This window comes from Trichosurus vulpecula, chromosome 9 (genome assembly GCF_011100635.1).
Source record: "Trichosurus vulpecula isolate mTriVul1 chromosome 9, mTriVul1.pri, whole genome shotgun sequence".
NCBI classification, from domain to species: domain Eukaryota; kingdom Metazoa; phylum Chordata; class Mammalia; order Diprotodontia; family Phalangeridae; genus Trichosurus; species Trichosurus vulpecula.
The window spans coordinates 132,476,396-132,495,988 of record NC_050581.1 but is presented as its reverse complement, the minus strand read 5'-3'; the positions used below and the strand labels follow the sequence as shown (position 1 = coordinate 132,495,988).

The 19,593-nt window shown below is 40.7% G+C and overlaps 1 protein-coding gene across 4 annotated transcripts in view; it reads left to right on the top strand.

The window, feature by feature from the left end:
* The window catches only part of COBL (cordon-bleu WH2 repeat protein), a 347,141-nt gene extending 327,817 nt beyond the window's left edge, over window positions 1–19,324 (top strand). For all 4 annotated transcript variants that reach the window (XM_036737675.1, XM_036737677.1, XM_036737674.1 and 1 more), the window contains 2 exons: window positions 278–544; window positions 17,866–19,324. In XM_036737675.1, the coding sequence (XP_036593570.1) occupies window positions 278–544; window positions 17,866–17,883 (285 nt within the window). In that variant the 3' untranslated portion in view covers window positions 17,884–19,324. The remainder of the gene's footprint in view (window positions 1–277; window positions 545–17,865) is intronic.
* The last annotated feature ends 269 nt before the right edge of the window (window positions 19,325–19,593 follow it).

Below are 19,593 nucleotides of genomic sequence, written 5' to 3'. Positions count from 1 at the left end.
AGTTGCTGTCCTCAGATGCCAAGGAAAGTTGCAAGATAGAGGAGTTCTCAGAAAAGTAGTATATTGCCTTTCTGAGATGAAGTTGTTGCCAAATCCTTGATGTGATGATAATCAGTCTTATTGAATGATGTGAAAGTACAGTACCAGATGTTGCAGCTAGTGGATAAACAAGGCTCCGCAGCCTGACTGCCAGTGAACCATGTGAACTTCGGGGGGTAGATACTTGGACTATCCAGAACTGACTTGGTCATTTTTCACTTAACTGTTTCCTCCATAGGTCTCATCTTCAGCTTCGGGAGAACTTCAGAGCTTCCGAGAAGCGGCCCTCTCCAAACAAGCTGTAGAAGCCCCTCCTCAGGAAGAAGAGCCCCACATTCCGCCTCCACCTGTAGCACCGCCACTGCCCTCTCATGTTTCCAGTATATCCATTGTGTCAAAGATGACACCCAAATTCCCTACGGGCCCCATGAGTGATCCTGCAGATGCAAGGCAGGCTCTGATGGATGCTATTCGTTCTGGCACAGGGGCTGCAAGATTGAAAAAGGTACAAATAACCAATTTTGCGATCATTTATAAGCAAGAAAGTGCATTTTAAAGTGAACATTAGGTATCCCATGATCAGATATCAGAGGTAAAACTTAGCAAGGTCTTCTGTATCCAGAACTCCCTGTCTGACTCCACAAAGCAACTTGGAGAGGTATGATAAGCTAACAATGGAATGATTGTCAAGCCAAAGCTAGAAATCAGGGATATTTATGGAAGGAGTTACTTCTTTGAGAGCCAGTGGTCTCATGAGTGAATGGGCCCTTAGTTATGTCCATCCCACAGCGAACCTCCTAGGAGAATTAAGAATAAGAATAGCAAAACCATGACCTTCTATTATGAGGGAAAAAACATACCATGCCGAATCTGCTAGGAGATTTGGGTATAGAAGGGCAAAGCCATTCCATCCTTCCCCTTCCATCAAGACAGAAGAGGAGAGAAATGAAAGCAATTCTTGCACCTCCATAGAACCAGGGGTTCCCAGCTGAGAGTCTGATACTAGTATGACAGGACATTTTCCCAAACTGGCTGATCAATCAGCTATGTAGGGGTATACTCACCCTACATTAAGACATGGATGGATCTAAATCATGATTTAGTCTCAGAAGGGACCTTGGAGATCATCGTAAGACTCTTATTTTACAAATAAGAAAAATGACACCCAAGAGAAGTTAAATGACTTACCCATGGTCATTCAGGTAGGAAGTAGCAGAGCTGAGACTTGAAATCAGTCCTTCTAGTTCCAAATCTCATGCCTTTGTCTCTCTACCATGCAGCCTCTGAGCCCTGCCTCTCCGACTGACCAGTAGCCATGTTCTTTCTCTACAGAAAAGTTCTTTAGAAGTTTCTCTTGGTAACTGATACTGGTATTTAACCTGTAGGCATAAACACTAATCTTAGTTAAGTAACCATTGTACTAAGTATTAGACATTGTAACTTTTGTTATGTAACTATAAAAAGTAGGCTTGCCAGATTTCAAGGAATTTATAACTTGGTTGACAAGAGCTATATGGATAACATAGCCATAACTTAAAATCATGAAGGTGTTAGCGGGGCGATTTTCCCATTGTGTTTTTAGAAAGAACATGTTCTGAAAAGAATAGGGATGAGAAAGTTCTTAAGAAGGAGAGGGATGTTGGATAAACTTTAGGGAATGGTTATGAAGAAGGAAAGTGCTGGCTGATAAGCATACAGAAACTCTAAGGTGAGAAAGTAGGCTTGAGAGGCTGAAGGAAGCTGTTAATGGGACATTAGAAGAATTGGACAGAAAAGTAGCTTAAGGCTGATGACGAATAAGGGATGTGTATCAGAAGCACAGGGTTTCAGGAGGAAAATCACAAGCTTTTAGTAGCAAAGAAGGAAGGTGATTTTTGACTGTAGCACATGGAACTGATTAGAAAGGGGAGAGGTTAAGTAGGAAGGCAATGTGTTTTTGTTATGTGTCTTTTTAAATAGCGTTCTCAACAACCTGAAATTACATCAGAAAAGCCGGTATCAAATGGTTTCTTAAAAATAGTCTGAATTTTTCTGGTAGTTGACGTTCTGCCTCTTTTGCTCTGAATGCCTTCAGAGTATTTTGTTTCTGATGACCTAAGCAGTTTACAGGTTTGCCCAGGCTAAAAGTCTCACTGTCCTCTGTCTTATCAGGGGTGCTATGTTGAATTCTGGGTACAAGAAGTATAAGAAGGACATGAATAAAATGCAATGTCCAGAAGGCAGTGAAGGGCCTCAAGTCTGTGTCATAGGACTGTCAGTTGAAGGAACTCAGCACATTCAGTTCTAAAGATTCAGGGGGACACAGTAGTGGTCTTCAAGCATTTAAAGACCTGTCTTGAGGAGAGAGGGAAAAGCCTTACTCAGTTTGGCCCCAGAGGGTAGAACCATGTTGCAAAAAGGTCAGTTTAGATTTAACAATTCAAGATGTCCATAAGTGGAATGGACTGGCTCAAGTGATGGTGGCTTCCATGTCCTTGGAGTCCTTAAAGCAGAAGCTGGACAGGCACTTGTTGGCTATGTTCTATACCAGAGATTCCTTTCATGTATGCTTTGGACCAGATGGCTGTGACGACGGCCTTTCCCACTCTCCAGTTCTGCAATTCTCTGAAAAGTCTGGCTTTGAGGCGCGTGATGAGCCTGCCATTCTGGACACTGCTCAATGTCTTTGTCTTTGCTGACACTGCACCTAAATGACCCTACTCTTTCTCATCCAGAGAGATCTCCCTGGAACAAAATAGAACTTGATGAAGAAAATGTGCCCCAATTGTCCCATAAACAGATCAGTTGCTCTCTCAGCAGGGAATGTCTACTCTCCAACTTAGATTGGGGAAATGTGCATGCAAAATGACCCAAACTTTGACCCATCACTTGAAGCAAAGTTTTTATAGGATTTGAAGGAATTTATCTGAGTTCATTTAAAACATCCTCCACCCCCAGTTCCTCATTTGTTCTGGACACCAGAAGTCCTGAAGCATTATGGGAAAGATTATTCTTCTGGCATTTGGAGACTGGGCCAAAAGCAGGGAAGGCTAGAAATCTGTCCAGCATGCCTTTTATCGGGTGATTTTTTTTTCCTGCCAGGCTGACAGATCATAGAGTCTCAGATAAGGATTACTGAGGCCAATGAACTGTTGAGTATTTTATCTAGACTGAACTTCAAATCTTTACCCATGATCACCCATTTAGATCCCTTCCCTTTTTAGCATTTTAAGCATTATCCAGTCTCAGGAGAAAGCTATTAAGTATAAGGGACACCCTGCTTGATGAGAAGCCCTTCTTTTCTTTCCATTCCCCACTAAACCGGCCATCATGTGGAGGGACCAATAGTGAAGGCTGATCATAGCAATCTCTTATTTTTCTGTAAATTCTGTAAGGAATAATATTTAGAGTACTGTTCACATAGGCTCTAAGAAGCATGGTCAACCTAATAGATAGGGTGCTGTGCTTAGAGTTAGGGTTCATCTCCCACTCCTGATGCTAGGTACAAGTTACTGTGTGCCCCAGACAACTCTCTCAGACTTATCTTCCAAGTCATAGAAGGTTATTTTCTATATTGATGGGAGCATGTTCCTTGTGCTGGCAAAATCGGAGATCCTTTGATCGCATCACATCAGCTCAAATGCAGGACTTCCAGTTAGAAAATAATTTTGTGGAACTAAAGGAAGCATCATGACACAGCTCACCAAGGTGAGACCAAAGGCATGCAGTTTTGCTTTTTTTCTACTTTTTAATATTTCCGTCAAATATTAAGGCCTGGAGCCTCCTCATCCTGTAGCATCCAACTACTCCTGCAGCCTTCTTAACATGGTACCTCTCTCTGTAAGGCCTACCCCTTATTCCCACTGCTGTATTTCTCCTGAAGCCTCCATTTTGTGGAGGGGTCTTCATTCCCCTCCCAGTCTTGTTCATGTCTTCATGCACCTGTGCCAGGTACCTTCATCCCAATCCCTCCTCATTTTCAACTCCTTTTTCTGTGTTTTCTCCTCCCATTAGAATATAAGTGCCTTGAAGGCAGAAGCTGTCTTTTCACTCGTATTTGTATTCCTAGCTCTTAGCATTCTGCCTGACACATAGTAAAATAAGTGCTTAATAAATGTTTCCTGCCTTCCTTCCTTCCCTCCTTAAACCTGGGCCCTAAGAACCTTGTAGTGTCCCTGCACCAACCATCTTATAAACCATGAAACCTAGAATCTAGATTTTATTTTCTTTGGGTTGTTCAAGTCCATCCAGTTCACCTGCAGGATAATCAGGCCCTACAGTTTGGCTTTGGGAGCATCCTGTGGGTTCATTTCTTGATGATTGCCCTGCTTCTTATGCTTCCCTCTTTTATCTTCTGGTACCCAAGTTCTTGACTTAGGAAGTTCAAATCAGCCTTTCTTACTTTACTCCAGTAGAACCTGCTCATTTATTAGTCTAGCCTAGTGCCATCTACCACCAGCTTTTCTCACACATGCTCTTGCACACAGAGAAAGTCTTAGCATGAATTTCAACCCCCCCTTATTTTTTGTAAATAAAGTACAACCTGTCAGTTTTTTTTTTATTAAAGGAAATATGCTTTGAAAAATAAAAAGCTCTATCCGTATGAAGACCTCCATAGTGGGAAAATATTGGCAGAGATACAGGGGAGGAAGAGGCCGCTTTAGTGTTGAATTTTTTTTTATTCCCCATGTGAGGTCTAAAATATTTCATGGGTATCTGTGTCACTCAAATCCTCACTGATGCTTCAGCATGGTCCAACAGTGATCCTTGGTTCTCAAAGACTTTGTCACAGAAATGGAAGCTGTGGCCAGCCCTACAAAACTGGAAAGACTTTGAATACAGATCCAGTGAGAGAATCCATTGCTGTTAACTGATAATAGGAGGATGAACTTTTTAATCACTGAAATTCCCAAAGTCCGTCTATTTAGCCCTAGAGATATTGTGACCTGAGTTGGCAGAGAGAGTACCACATTGACTAAATCAGATTCTGGAATTTGATGATTTTTGTACAGGTGGAATTTTTTTTTTTTTTGCTCAGTAGAATACCTTGTGAGGAAACCTCCTTCTGCCAATGCAAATCAGCAACTCCCCTTTAACTTAAATTTTTAGACAATTGCCCAGAGCATTGAGAGGTGATGCCATTTGCACAGGGCCACACAGCCTGTATGTGTCGAAGACAGAATTTGAAAGCTAGGTCTTTCTGACTCTGAGGCTGGAGCTCTCTGTCTACTATGCCATACTGTAAATGTACATACATGCACAGCTAAGTATTTACATAAACGTGTCATGTATATTTATGTATATAAACATGATCCTCAGTTAAATATTTCTTTTGGGATCTTTGCCTTTTATCCAAATTATTCCCATCACCAACTCTAAACAATTTGCTAAAATTCTACCTCATCATCTTAACTTAGCTTGTTACCACCCTGAAAACTAGCAAGTGATAACAAAACACAAAATTCTAATGGATTCATTTCTTAGGGGCCTCAGTTTCCTGAGCAAAGTGAGAGAGTTACAGTAGACCTTTACTAAGGACCCTCCTAGATCTAAAATTCTGTTCATTGTGAGCTTAAGATTCAATTTCATGTAATAGCCAACAATCTCAGTTGTCCAGGCTTTATTGAGAAATTAATATGCAGTGATTTGTCAAGTTTATATATTCTGGAAATAAAAAGAAATGTAAGCAGCCTCAAATGGCTTTTATCTATCTTTCCTCACCTTATAACAAAAGTAGAAAGACAAAGAAACAGCCTCCTAGTGAATAGAACTTTGGTCCTATGTAAGCCCCTCTCCTAACAGTGTTTCTGGCCCGCTAGTTTCTCTGTCTTTTTAAGCTGGAGCATCTGCTGTTGCTTATTTGAAAGACACCATGAGATATACCCTGTTAATGGTTTTCTACTGGTTCCCTTAGAATGGCCCTCGAAGACTTCCAGGTAACTTAAAACCATATTTCTGAATCAGCCTGCTTTACTTACTGACCATAGCTTTTCAAACATATTTACCTTTCTAGCTTATCAGCTCACCAAAACAGAACATTTAAAACACAGCTAAACAAATCATAAAAAGCTTTTCAAACAAATTTAAAGTGATTTCTTCACTGGGACAATAAAATAAAATAATTAGTTCAATAGCTAAGGAGAACAAATGCTTGTTGGGTTGGATAGAATAACTTAGTTGGCAGGATAGCTCAGTTGGTTGAAGGTTGGTCCTTAATGAACACGGGGTTCCAGGTTCAACCCTGCTTGCAGCCAGTTAGCTTCTCTTGCAGAATAGCTGTTCCGAGGTAGTAACTCACAGAACACCTATCCTGGCCCATGCACATGGATACAAGCTGGGTCATGTGCAAGATAGATTTAAGAGTACTGATGTCTCAGTACAAATCTATCATTGAATCTCGAAAAATAATGCAAGCCATGTGTTCTAATGAGGATTAGGCAATGGTATGATTTTCATGTATGACAGACGGCACAATTGTCAATAGGTATTTCAGGAAAAAAAGAATGAATATGTGATCTAACTTCAGATCCAGACCCCACCCACAAAGGGAGATTGAGACGGGGCTGTTGGTGGGTGCTCTACTCAGGTACAGAGAGGCAGTGTTTCAATGAGAACATCCCAGGACAACAGAAGGATTACATGTGTCCTGATGGTAGCTAAAGAACACTGTTCTCAGCTCCCAGGTATCTCTGAGGCCTGTGGAATCTCCTGACTGGCCAACTAATGCCTCCTTTTACGCTTTCCCCAGGGTGACAGAGCAGGAAGGTAGTTATAGTCAGTATGATACCATAAGTGCTGGTCCGAATTATAGGATAGAACAGGTCCCAACTTTAGCAAAGATACTTAACTATCTTTAAAAACCTGGGCACAAATCCATTGGCCTTTCAAACTTCATCTACTTTTCTGTTATAGTTTGGGTAGTTTCCGTTTAAAATGGCTCTACTAATATCCTTTTTCCTTTGGTTTTTGCTTCTGCTCCATGAGGCCATGTGTTGATAAAGCATTCTTGCCAGTGGCCATTCCTTTTGCTATTTCCTCAAAGACAAAAAATAGACCCTTCTCCCGATATTCAGTTCTGATTTATCCTACATACTTCTTGTCAGCTACACAATCTGATGTAGTACCAGCATTCAAAATACAAAACAAACTCTGGTACCAATTCCCTCTGTTACCATCCCTGAAAATGACTCATTTCATTGAACCTAAAATCTTGTTCCTTATCGTTCCATACTGGGGCAGCTAGGTGACACAGTGGATAGAGTGCTGGGCCTGGAGTCAGGAAAACTCATCTTCCTGAGTTCAAATCCAACTTCAGACCCTGGTTTGTGACCCTAGGCAAGTCACTTAACCTAACCCTCTTTGCCTCAGTTTCCTCATCTGTCATATGAGCTTGAGAAGGAAATAACAAACCACTCCTGTATATTTGCAAAGAAAACCCCAAATGGGGTCACAAAGAGTCTAGCACAACTGAAAACGACTGAACAACAGACAAAAATTGTTTCATATCGGCACTTTGATGTTAAGTAATAGAACTTAATACCTAAATGAAATACGATGAAAACTAAATTAATTATAATAGGTATGTATTTTTTGTTAGTCTTTTGCACTTAAAGGTTTATTTTAGACAGGGAAATTTTTTTTCTTTGCATGCCTAAGCATCTTTCCTTCAAAGTAAACATTCTGTAAGAAATCTTCTTGGAAGCCCTTAGACATTAGATAGGAAATAAGAACTTGAACTTTGCACTTTGTGGAAGAGCAAAGTAGGGCAGAGGAAATGTAAATGACTTGCCCAGGATCTTACAGCAGATGAGTATCCCATCCAGGAGTCAGACATCTTATCTGGGCCAGACTGCTGCAATCCTTGGCCATTCTACAAACCTCTAACTCTCTGCAAACACAGATGACTCTCTTCCCACACCAGAGCCTGCTGATGTAAAGCATAAACATGCAAATATGATTTGGCCTTGTCTGCTCCCTGCCCCTTAAGTAATCATTGAACAAATAGTCCAGGAGCTGTAAAAGATCTCAGGGTTCCTGAGGCACAAAACAAGAAGACGTTCCTTCCATGTAAATCATGGTGTCCTTCCTGGAATATGATTGAATGAGAGTGAAGTCTGAGTCTGGTCATTCAAAAATATTGATCTGTTGCGGTCTCTGAAAATTAAACCAAATAAAATTATAGGACATATAGAGTATCTTTTTAATATACATATATTCCAAGGCTTAAATGAACTGCTATTATCCATTAGTGATTTACAAGGTCCCAGATAAGGCCTTTGTTTACACAATATTCTCAGCTAAATGGTTTGTTCAGGGGCTGCTCTTCGACCAGGAAAGGGCTCTACAGACACCATTTTGATGTGCCACTTAACCCCTGATGAAATTAGTAGACATAAATTTAAGAGCCAATGATGCTAGCTAGCTATGAGATTTACCTTAGGTAAGTCACTTAATCTCTTCTCAGGTACTGCATACAAAAAATAAGAGATTGTATCACAGGGCCTCTGGGAATTCCAGTTTAGTTCTAAAATGCCATAAGCTGATGATAATTAAGTTGAGAATAGAATTGTCTTTGCAAGTATAATCTGATTTGTTACACAATGATGTAAATGTGAAAAAATGCTTCTTTTACTTTAATCTAGAAATTAGGACAATCCTAGATGTGCCTCTTCGTATGGAGTAAATTCCAATGTTAAAGCTTTATTTGGGGAAATGTAATGGTAAAGGAGCTAGATAGATTTCTTAAGACAAATACAAAATTGTTCACCTGAATTTGGGTAATCATATTATGAAAATCTTAGTGTCAGAAAAGACCTTAGAAGGAAGTCTTTTCCATTTCCTAATGAAGAAATTGAGACCATTGCATCTATGTCTGAGGCCACTTAGCCTCTCCTTGAACACTTGCAATGTTGAAGAAATCACCGTAAGTCTCTCTATACCATTGGTAGAGGCAGCTGGGTGGTGCAGTGGATAGAGTGCAGGGAAGATCAGGAAGACTCAGCTTCCTGAGTTCAAGTCTGGCCTCATATGCTTACTAGCTGGGTGACCCTGGACAAGTCACGTATCCTATTTGCCTTAGTTTCCATATCTGTCAGATGAGCTGGAGAAGGAAATGGCAAACCACTCTAGTACTTTTGCCAATAAAACCCCAAATGGAGTCGCGGAGTCAGACGTGACTGAAAACAACCAAACAACAACAGCAAAGTTTCATTGATAGATAGCTCCTATTAGAGTTTTCTTTCATCCAGGTCAATTAAATAATTCAACAGACATTTATTATTAAACACACATCCAAGGCAAGTGCAACACATTAGAGACACATGGACAAAAATGAAACAGTCTCTGCCTTCAAGAAGAGAAGAGATACCCTCTTATTAAAAAGAGGAAGTTGGCCTCCTTGTAATTTTCACCCATCTGTTGTGATTTGATAATGCTCTTCTACAAGATAGCTCTTCAGATATTTGAAGATAATTATTTTATCTTCCCCCAGTCCCAAGTCTTCTTTCCCCTGTGTTAAAGGTCCCTAATTTCTTTCACAATGTTTCATAAGACGTGGTTTTGCCATCCTGATCATCCAGGTCCTTCTTAATAATCAGTGCCTAGAATTGAATGCAGTGTTCTAGATGTGGTCTCATCAGCATGGCTCATTGTGAAACTGTTAAATCCCTTGATTTGGACACTAGATCTTGGTCTTTTTTCATATGAACTGCTGCCAGCCCAAGTTTTGCCCCCCCGCCTTCTGTATTTGTGAGGTTACTATCCATTTTCACAATTTTGTATATATCAATGTTCAGCTTCCAAATCATAGTTGGGTGGATGTTCCAAATCTGACAAGATAACTTTTGAGTTTTGAATTCATCCACCACATTAACTCCCCCTCCCAACTTAGTGTCATCAGCAAATTGGATAGTGCCTTCATCCAAATCCTTGAAAACAAAATGCTGAATAAAGCAAGGCCAGAAACTACTTAAAAATCAGAACTGAGTCAAAGACTTCCCTTCTTTCAAGCCATTTTTTTACAAGCTAAAATAAGGCTCCTTTGCCTTCTTTCTTCCCTTTTCACTTCTCTAGCATCAGAGTTTTACATTAATGTTACATCTTAACATCGTAAGAGGTGCCAGGAATGGAATACAAGCCAGTAGTTCTTAGGCAGGGTCAAAGAGTTTTTGGTGAACTCGAGAGTACTTTTGTTTTTGATTAAAGTTAATTTTTTTCTTTTGACAGGAAGTTTGCAGGGGGTTCTCCTAGATGGATCACAGAACCCTCAAGGGCAAAAAGCAGTACACCAGCCACCTTTCACACTCACCTTTCCTGCAACTGTTTGAACATCAAAGCCAATTTCAATATTTACTTCCCCCCTCACCTAAATGGGGACTGTTTTTTTTAAATATGATAAATATTTATACTTTTCAAAAATTATTGGAATGAAAATATTTCTTCAACATTTTGATAGATTTATGTTCTCATCAACATGTTTCTTCCCCCCAACAATGTAGGTACCAATCTGTCCATGCTTTCTCATCTATGAATCTTATCCATGTTCTGTAGTAATAATAATAGCATTTTATATCAATAAGGCAAGATTCATGCCCTTGAGGATAACCATGAACATGCCTGAATGGTTTGTAATCGCGAAGTATAAGAAATTCTCTAGGTAGAAGGCAGAGGAAGTGTAACATTTATTTAGACACAAGGGAATCCAATCCCAGGACCAGTAATTCCAATTCCATATAGTAGTAATAATGTTCCAAAGCCAGTAAGCCCATCTCAATGTAGCAACAAGGAAATTATAACACAATATTATAGCAAGGAGCCAAGTCATCCTGTAACCTTCCCCCCTGCTAGGGCCTTCCTGTAAACAATCACTCATGAATCTTAACTCTCTGCTCGGCACTCTCTTCTGCAGCTCTGTAGACTCCAAGTTCTTGTTCCTTCTCCTTGGGATGAATTTCGATCCCTGTAGCTCTTGCTGCCTCAATGTTCTCTTGATGTCTACTTCTGAATCCTTCCATTCTCAGTTCTGCTGCTTTCAGTTCTGGACTCTCTTTACACAGTCCTAGCCAGCATCTGATTGACTAGAACTCAGTGTACATACCATTGGCTCTGGTCTTAGCAACTCCCCTTAGGGCCCTGAGGGCTTCACACCCATGTGGGCTTAATCAGCAAAAGGGTGTGGGCCTGGGGCCTCACACCTAGTTAGTGAAAGGGTGTGGGCCTGCCTCTAAACAGGCCTCCCTTCCTTGGCCTCACCTGAGGCCTATTCAATGGTGGGGAAAGATCTTTCACTTACTGATTGGCCTTACACATTTATATAGTGCATTAAGGTTTTCCCAGTGTTTCGCAAATATTTTCTCATTTTATTCTCATAGCGGCACTGGGAAGTAAATACTATCATTATCATCACCTTTTTACAGATAAGGAAACTGAGGCAGGTAGTGGTTAAGTGACTTGCCCCAGGGTTGCACAACTGGCTGATATTAGAGGCTGGATTTGAAATCAGGTCTTCCTGCCTCCATTTCCAGTACTCTATCCACTGTACCACCTAGCAGAATCAATCCTTCGAAGAGAGTCTATTCAACATGCTAGCAGCCTTCTAGGGTCTTTGAGATTTCATGGGTACCAGCTCGGCACTATCTCCTGCTCTTGTTACACAACTCACTCCCCTCCCTTTTTGATCATAGAGTCTCTTGGTATCTTTCATGCCATCTCCTGAGCACAAGTTGTTATTGTGATATGTTATGGCTTCCTTAAACCAACCATGTGTCTTTCTATTACTTTCTGAGTTGCCCACAATTTTTGACTCTTCGGAGACTGTGGTGTTCTCCTTGTAGTATCACCTGGACAATTTTGGTGAGCCAAGTTAGAGTTTTGTGTCAAAGAACAAGTTGGAATCATTGGAAATTCAGTTTCTCAAATTGCATTCGGCCTGTTTTCTTTGTCATTTCTGGTCCCAGATGCACTTGTCCATGATAGAGGAAATGAAGACTAACTCAGGGGGCAGCCATCCAGTTGTATATCATAATCTATGCCAGTGATCTTCAAAGTGTGGACCGTAGAATGACTCCAAGGCATAAGCAGTTGGGGGGTAGATGGAATGCATCCCATCCTACTACCCAAGATAGCTAATCATGGGGCTGATCTCTGGCCCCTTTATTTTACCATAACTAGGGTACCTAAGGTGCCATTGGGAAAACACCCTCATGCTTTGTGACTGTATTAGGTGCCCCTCAGCAAGATGGGTTCTGCACTCCTTGGGAGTGACTGGTAAGCTTTTCTATTTCAGATAAAACACCATGAGCTCGACAGGATGAATAGACACAGAGAAGCTGTAATGTGCCTCACAGTTTTCACTGTATAATAATAATCACTTCCATTTATATAGTACTTAGTATGTGCCAGGCACTGGCACAACAACCACCCTGGGAGTTAGGTGCTGTTCGCCCCATTTTACAGATGAAGAGATTGAGGTAAATAGAGGTTAAGTGACTTGCTGAGGGTCACACAGCTGGTAAGTGTCTGAGGCTGAATTTGAGCTTGGGTCTTCCTGACTCCAGGCGAGCACTCTATCCACTAAGACACCCAGCTGCATCATTACATCATCCTCCTTCCGCTCTAAACCCACCCTTCTTCCAAATTCCACTATTTTTGTGAAGGGCACAACTATCCTCTCCCAGGTTCTCAATTTCCTTGTTATGTTTAACTCCTCACTCGAGTCAACAAGCATTTATTATGAGACAGGCAGCATGGTAAGCACTGGTAATATAAAAACAGGCAGAAATAAAGATACCCCCTACCCTTGAGGAACTTACATACTAACAGGGAAAACAACACAGAAAAGGAAGCTGAAACTGCAAAGGTGTGGTACCAAGTCTGGGGAATGGTAGAGAAAGTCCCAAGAGTCAGGAGTGGAGCCTGGTGACGAATAAAGAAAACGCCTTGGCATTTCCCTTAAAATGGAGGTTCTGGGAGGAACCAGCCAGTCAAAGGAAGGGGTTGAAGGGACAAAGGGCACTTCCATTGTGAAAAGTCCAGTGGTGGAGTGAACTTCCAAGGTCAGGAGGTTTCAGTGGCATGGGAAAGGAAGTCCAGAGAGTCTGGAATAGACCCAGAGAGGAATGAATTCACTCCACTGAAATGGCTCTCTTCAAAATTACCAGAGATCTCCTAACTTCCAACCTCAAGGCCTTTTCTCAATCCTCATACTTCTTGACCCCTCCCAGCATTTAACACTTTTGGCTACCTTCCGCTTCTGAACACTTAACTTCTCTTTGGGTTGCTGAAAACAATGTATGTCACCTATAATCATGTAAAAACCCTCTGAAATCTTCACTTAAAACCTTGGAACAGAATTTTCTAACTTGTTTACAAATCTGCCAGTAGCCATTTGTTTTACATCTTTTAAGATGGTCAGTTTCATTTTTTGTGATGATATTGGGTACTTGCCATGGCCAATCCCTTCCAACTCTCTTCTAAAAGAAAGACTGTTTGTGATAAATAGACTTCAGGTTTCTGAGGAAGATACAAGCCTTTTGGTTTTTTTTTTAATTTCTTGGTCTCAAACCGTATTTTCCCACTATATGTTTTTGCCATCCCCCTGGTTCCCCATTCTCACGTGGTGCCATTGATGATCAAAGCAAATGTTGACAAGCTTTGAAGGATCTTATTAGTTTCTTCTTAGAACTGAATGTCAAAGGTAGAAGGGAACTCAGAGACCATCTAGTCCAATCCTTTTTATATGAAGAATATAAGATTTTGTAAGCTCTCACAACTCCTTCTACCCTTCTAGAATTTCTCTACTTCATCCTCTATACTAGATATTGGAGCATAAACGGACATTATATTCATAGTATCTTTGGGTTTTGTTTCTTTTTTGCTCATGCTCCTCATGAGCACTTCAAAACTTAATGACCAAACATTGCAAGAAATATTTCACGTGGGTACATGAACATAGTGATCGTACATTTAGAGCTGAACAGGACTTTACAGGCCATACCCCCATAGTCAAATCCCTTCCTTTTAAAGATGAGGAACCTGAGGCCAAGAAAGGTTAGGTGACTTGCCAGAGGTTACAGAGATAGTCAAGTAGCGAAGGGTTTCAATCTAGTTCTCTGACTCCAAACTCAGTTCTCTTTTTACTGTAGCACTCTCTTGAGATCAGTCCTTCCAGTTCTATGGTTTTCCTTGACAATATTAACATTTGAATGTAGGAGGTGAAAAAGGGGACATGGAGCCCAAGACTGGGATGAACAAAAATGCCAAGAGTAGTATTAATATTGAAATCAGTGTCTTAACTACATATGACCTGAGCTAGGTAACGAGGCAAGTGAAATCAGAATGAAATGAGAGATGGGAGGTCATGATGAAAATGACGATCCGGTTTCTTTTGTATAGGATGTGTCTGTGTATAATAGGTTTGCATATTAGAGACTTGTGCCCAGGTGTGCAAGTGAATACACACTCTCCTTCCTTTAGGAAACCGTGCTACCTTTCCAAGGCTATTTCCTCTGCTGGTATAAATGCACTTTTATGAAACAGAAATATGTGGATGGTCATTCTAGAGCTTTGATTTAGGTAGAATATATTAAACTCAGGTTAAAATGTCCATTTATTTTACATATACGTGTTGCAAGAAACTCCTGTTGCCCTCATAGGACCACTCTCTGTCTTCATTTTACATATATGCTCTCTGGTCATAGAGCAAGGCGATAAGTACTTGCAGTCGGGCCATTGTCTCTGATTAAATATGGCACCATAGCTACTTCCAAGGTGGATAGAGAATATTTTTTAAATTCCTTTGTATACCATACTGATGATGGAGAAATGCCAGATATAGTAATGCTGCTGATGATGATAATGATAGTAATAATCATTTAGATAATATAAAGTTAGCCAAATTTTATGTGTGTACACATGTACACACATGTATACATGTACACATATATACATACTTACATACATATTCCTACTTGGACTTCATTAGAGTAGAGGTATTATTGTTCCCATTTAACAGATAAGAAAACTGAGGCTGAGGTGAAGTTACTTGCCTACAGTCACACAGCTAGTAAATGCAGGAAGTGAGATTTGAACTCGGGTCTCCCACAATCCGAGGCGGGAAGCACTGTCTCCAATATGCCACCTCTCAGCTCATCCCAGTTAAACGCCTGCCTGAAACATGGCACCATGGGACAGTGGTAAAGAGCCCTGATTCTGGAGTCCTGAGACTTGGGTTTAAGTACTACCTCTGCCATTTACAACCTTTGTGATCTTGGGTAAATTACTTAAACTCCCTGGGCCCCAGGCTCCTCACTTGCAAAATAAAGAGATTGAGCTAGATCCCCTGTGAGATCCCTTTCCACTGTAGAGCTGTGATCCTATGAACATAAGTCTCACTTTCTGAAAAGTCTCCCTATTAGCAACTATTCTAGGAATTTGCTCCAAGGAACTTAGACTGGCAAAAGATGGTTCCTTACACTTAGGCAAATATTGCTGGTACCATGCTACCAAAGGCCAAAAGGACCTTGGATAAATTTATTCCTATCTGAGGCCCAGTTTCCTTGTCTTTAATATAAAGGACTGTAGGTTCATAGAAACCAAATAGAAAAATCTTTTGTATCTCTATAGGGTCTTACATTTTATAAAACACTCTTTCTTTACTAACTAACAAAGAGAAGCCCGTGAGGAAAGGTTAAATCATAGGATTTAGAACTGGAAGAGACATAGGATCGCAGGCATAGGGCTGGAAAGGACCTTAAAGCCCATCTCACTCAACTCCCTTATTATATGGAAGAGTAAACTGAGGCATAGACAGATAAGATAACTTTCTCAAAGTCACCCAGACAATAAAAGACTGAGCCAGGAAATGAACTCAGATCCCCTTCCTCTAAATTCAGCAAGCTCTTCTTGTACAAGGCTGTTTCTAGCTTAGACTAGAACAGGGGTGGGAACCTACAGCCTTGAGGCCACATGTGGCCCTATAGGTCCCCAAGTGCAGCCCTTTGACTGAATCCAAACTTCACAGAACAAATCTCCTTAATGAAAGCATTTGTTATGTGAAGTTTGGATTCAAAGCGCCACACTTGAGGATCTAGAGGGCCACATGTGGCCTCAAGGCCTCAGGTTCCCCACCCCTGGACTAGAATGATCTATGATGTTCTCTCTGACTGTAACATTTTATCATCCTTATGAGATAATCCAAAAGTGCCTCAGTAGGTCTCAGTCTGCCTTGGTCTTACCCTAGGAAATTTAATCCAGTCCAGACTTGGAGGTTACAGAGAATGTCCTCCACCTTCCAAATACCTAGTCATCATGATCCCAGCAAACAGAAGCCCTACCCAGTATAAGCCCAGCCTCCTACGGGCATTCCAGCCAGAATAAGCAGTGGTATTTGTGAGAGTGAAGTCTGCCGTAGTGGTATGGGACTTCCTTCCAGCCCCTGATCCATCTTATTTCCTATTCAAAACCAGGTCTAGACTGGCTGGCAGTTTTTATAGCAAATGAGCTCAACTCTTTTCCAATTTAATTTTCTTAGATCTTGGGGAACATGACTCTGGTGGAGCAGAGGTGGGCGGATTTGGGAAGAAAACTTCTAACCTTACTAAAACAACCGAGAGCCCTGGAATCTGTCATCTAAATTATTCAACAAACCAAATTCTACTCAGTTGATCAGTGTGGGAAGAGTGTCCAGGGTTGAGCCAATGGTTACAGGATTTGAAAGCTATAGCTGCCAAAGTCTAGAATGATGCTTCAAATTGAATGCAAACCTGAGAGTAGAAAAGTCAGTAAACATACTGAAGAGGAAGTTCAGTTCATAAGCATTTATTAACACTTGCTCTGGGCCGTGCCCTGTTCTGGCTTTTTAAAATCTTTATATTTGTTTAGGCCTTTCACACTGGATCCTCAAAAACAAATGAGGGTACTCTAAATCATAGAATTTAGAGCTGAAAGAGACTTAGAAATCTTCCAGTCCAGCTTCTTCATTATATAAATGAGAAAATTAAGTCCCAGAGCACTTAAGCTTTCACAACCTGGCCCCATCCTGAATCTCCACTTTGTTATATACATTACTACCCTTTCTAAGTCCCATAATATGCATTCAAAGTGGCTGCCCTGCTGTTCCTCACTCAACACTCAGCGACATCAGACATCATACATACCAAGAATGCACTTTCTGCTCACCCCCGCCTTATTACATCCTGGGTTTCCTTCATGCCTCAGCTCAGACACCACCTTGGGAAAAGCATGAGGCCTTCCTGATCCCCCCTCCCCCAGCTGTACCATACCTGCTTGGTACCTGTTTTTAGTATTCAGAGATAGATAGATAGACAGGTATGCACGCATGCGTGTTGTCTCTCTCACTAAAATGTAAGCCCCTTGAGGACAAGGACTGTTCCATTTTGTATCCCTAGCACTAAGCACAGAACGGTACTTAATAAGTGCTTATTAATGGATAGGTTAAGCAGTTTGCCTGAGGCCACACAGGTAAGAGAGCTTGGATTCCAACTCAGGTCTCCTGACTGCAAATCTAATGTTCTTTCTACTACACTGCACTTCTTTTCCCTTTTACGTATTGATTAGTCTTTACAGTTTAGAAAACCAAGGTCCGGAAATGTTGACTAATCCAAGATCATGCAGCCCCAGTCAACACTCAGACCCAGAGTTCCTGACTCCAGAATTTCTAGAGTTCTCTCTACTACCCCAAACTACCTCCCCTCCTTGTTTTCCAAAGCAGATCATATTTCCTTTAGGGTGATTTTAATTTTACCCAAATCATCTAGCCCTTTAATAAAATAAGATCTATATTTTGGTTTGAAATATTTTAATGGTGGTATATATTTTTCTTCATTTCAGGTCCCATTGCTTGTTTGAATAGTGTATAAAGAACAGATAATTGCAAAAGCTAACCCCATAACACACCCATAATCATCATTCAAGGACTTGGAGCGGTGAGGAACATCACAAGTCGGTATTACTTTCTTGTCTATAGGCCAAAATATATGTAGTTAATTTTCAGCATGTTCCTGTATAATGGTTCAAAGGGAAAAAAATACTTTTTGCTGCCCAGCCTGTGTGCCAAGGAAATGTGTTCTGCCTCTGAATATATTTAAGGTTGCCAATAAACTATTCTTGTTGGCAGGTTAATAAAAATATAAATATTGTGTAGCCCAGCACTACAGCACTAACACTTAATTATCCATTTGGGCAAAATGGAAAGGAGGTCTTTGTCCTCCACTGATTACAGACTACCGCCAAGCCTTTTTACCGTATACAGCTGTTCGAAAAACATCTACTCATTTGAAATCTGCAAGCAGGAGATAAAAGGGTCAGTGACCAGTTAAATGCAGTTGGAAAGTAATACAGGGCCTATATGTCTTGAAAGGAATTTTGAAAAGGGCATTGTGACTTTTTCATAGCTGAAATTGTCTGATTCTTGCTTCCGCAAAGATCGGGGAGCATAATCCCACGGGGTTTCATAGATCAGTATCTGACCCACTGTTTTTCTTTAAACCAATTATCACAATCCCATGATATTTATCAAACTCTGTCATTTGCATAGGATCCATGCTGTGAGGCAATGAAAAGGTAGACAGTTTCAGATCCTCAGAAGGACCAGCGAGCAGTCTTTAGTGACTATAGGATAGGTTGTCTCTGAAGCTTGTCACATGTGGGGATATGAAGTATAAGCTACAACTGCAGCGCTGCGTACTGACCCCAACGAACATCTGTAGACCCTCCTGGTCTCCGAGAGTGCTAAGAAGAGGGAAATCATGTGTTTACATGCCGCAGAGATTGAATTGGTTTGGGAAACGACTTTGAGAATTTTGCTTAATGGTTCATGATCGGGGACTCAGGCTTGTCCCTTTCAGCCTGCTCTTTAGGATCTGCCTTCCCCATCCTTGTACTATAAATCTTCTTATAGCTTCCTGTTTGGTGTCACCAGTATTTATAACAAAGTTTAACTACTCTCCTAGCATTCTGTATATATCCTTAAAAGTATTTTGTTAAATTGAAATAACTTTAAAAGATAAATAGCAATCATGAGGATTTCTTTTCCTGTGATCTATATCATCTTGAAAAAAAAAGGCAATAGAAAAATCTGTATTTTAATTTTTTTATGATCACTTCGGCTCTGGGCATCATCTAAAATGGAAAACTGGTTTTTCGTTGCTTCAACTTAAACCAGAGCTACACATGTCACTAACTTTCCAAAGTGAGGAGAGCATTCAGCCAATTGCTTTTATCTGCAACTGTCTATATTATCTGACTGTTAGTGCCACAAATAAAACAAATTAAGTTGCTATAATTGTGTGAATTTCCATGACTCCATTTCTCATTTTGTTTTGGGGGTGCAGATAGCCCTAGAGCACAGGTGTGGCCATATCGCTCTATGACTCAAAGTTGCCTCAAATATAAGATAACTAATCCCGCCACCTGACATTTAAAGCCTTTCACAATCTGACCCAAACTAGCTTTCCAGACATATTTCACATTACTCCCCATAAAACACTCCAGGAAAAGTCACTTGCTATTTCCCATACTCAACAGTATGACATCTCCCACTTCTATGCCTGAAATATA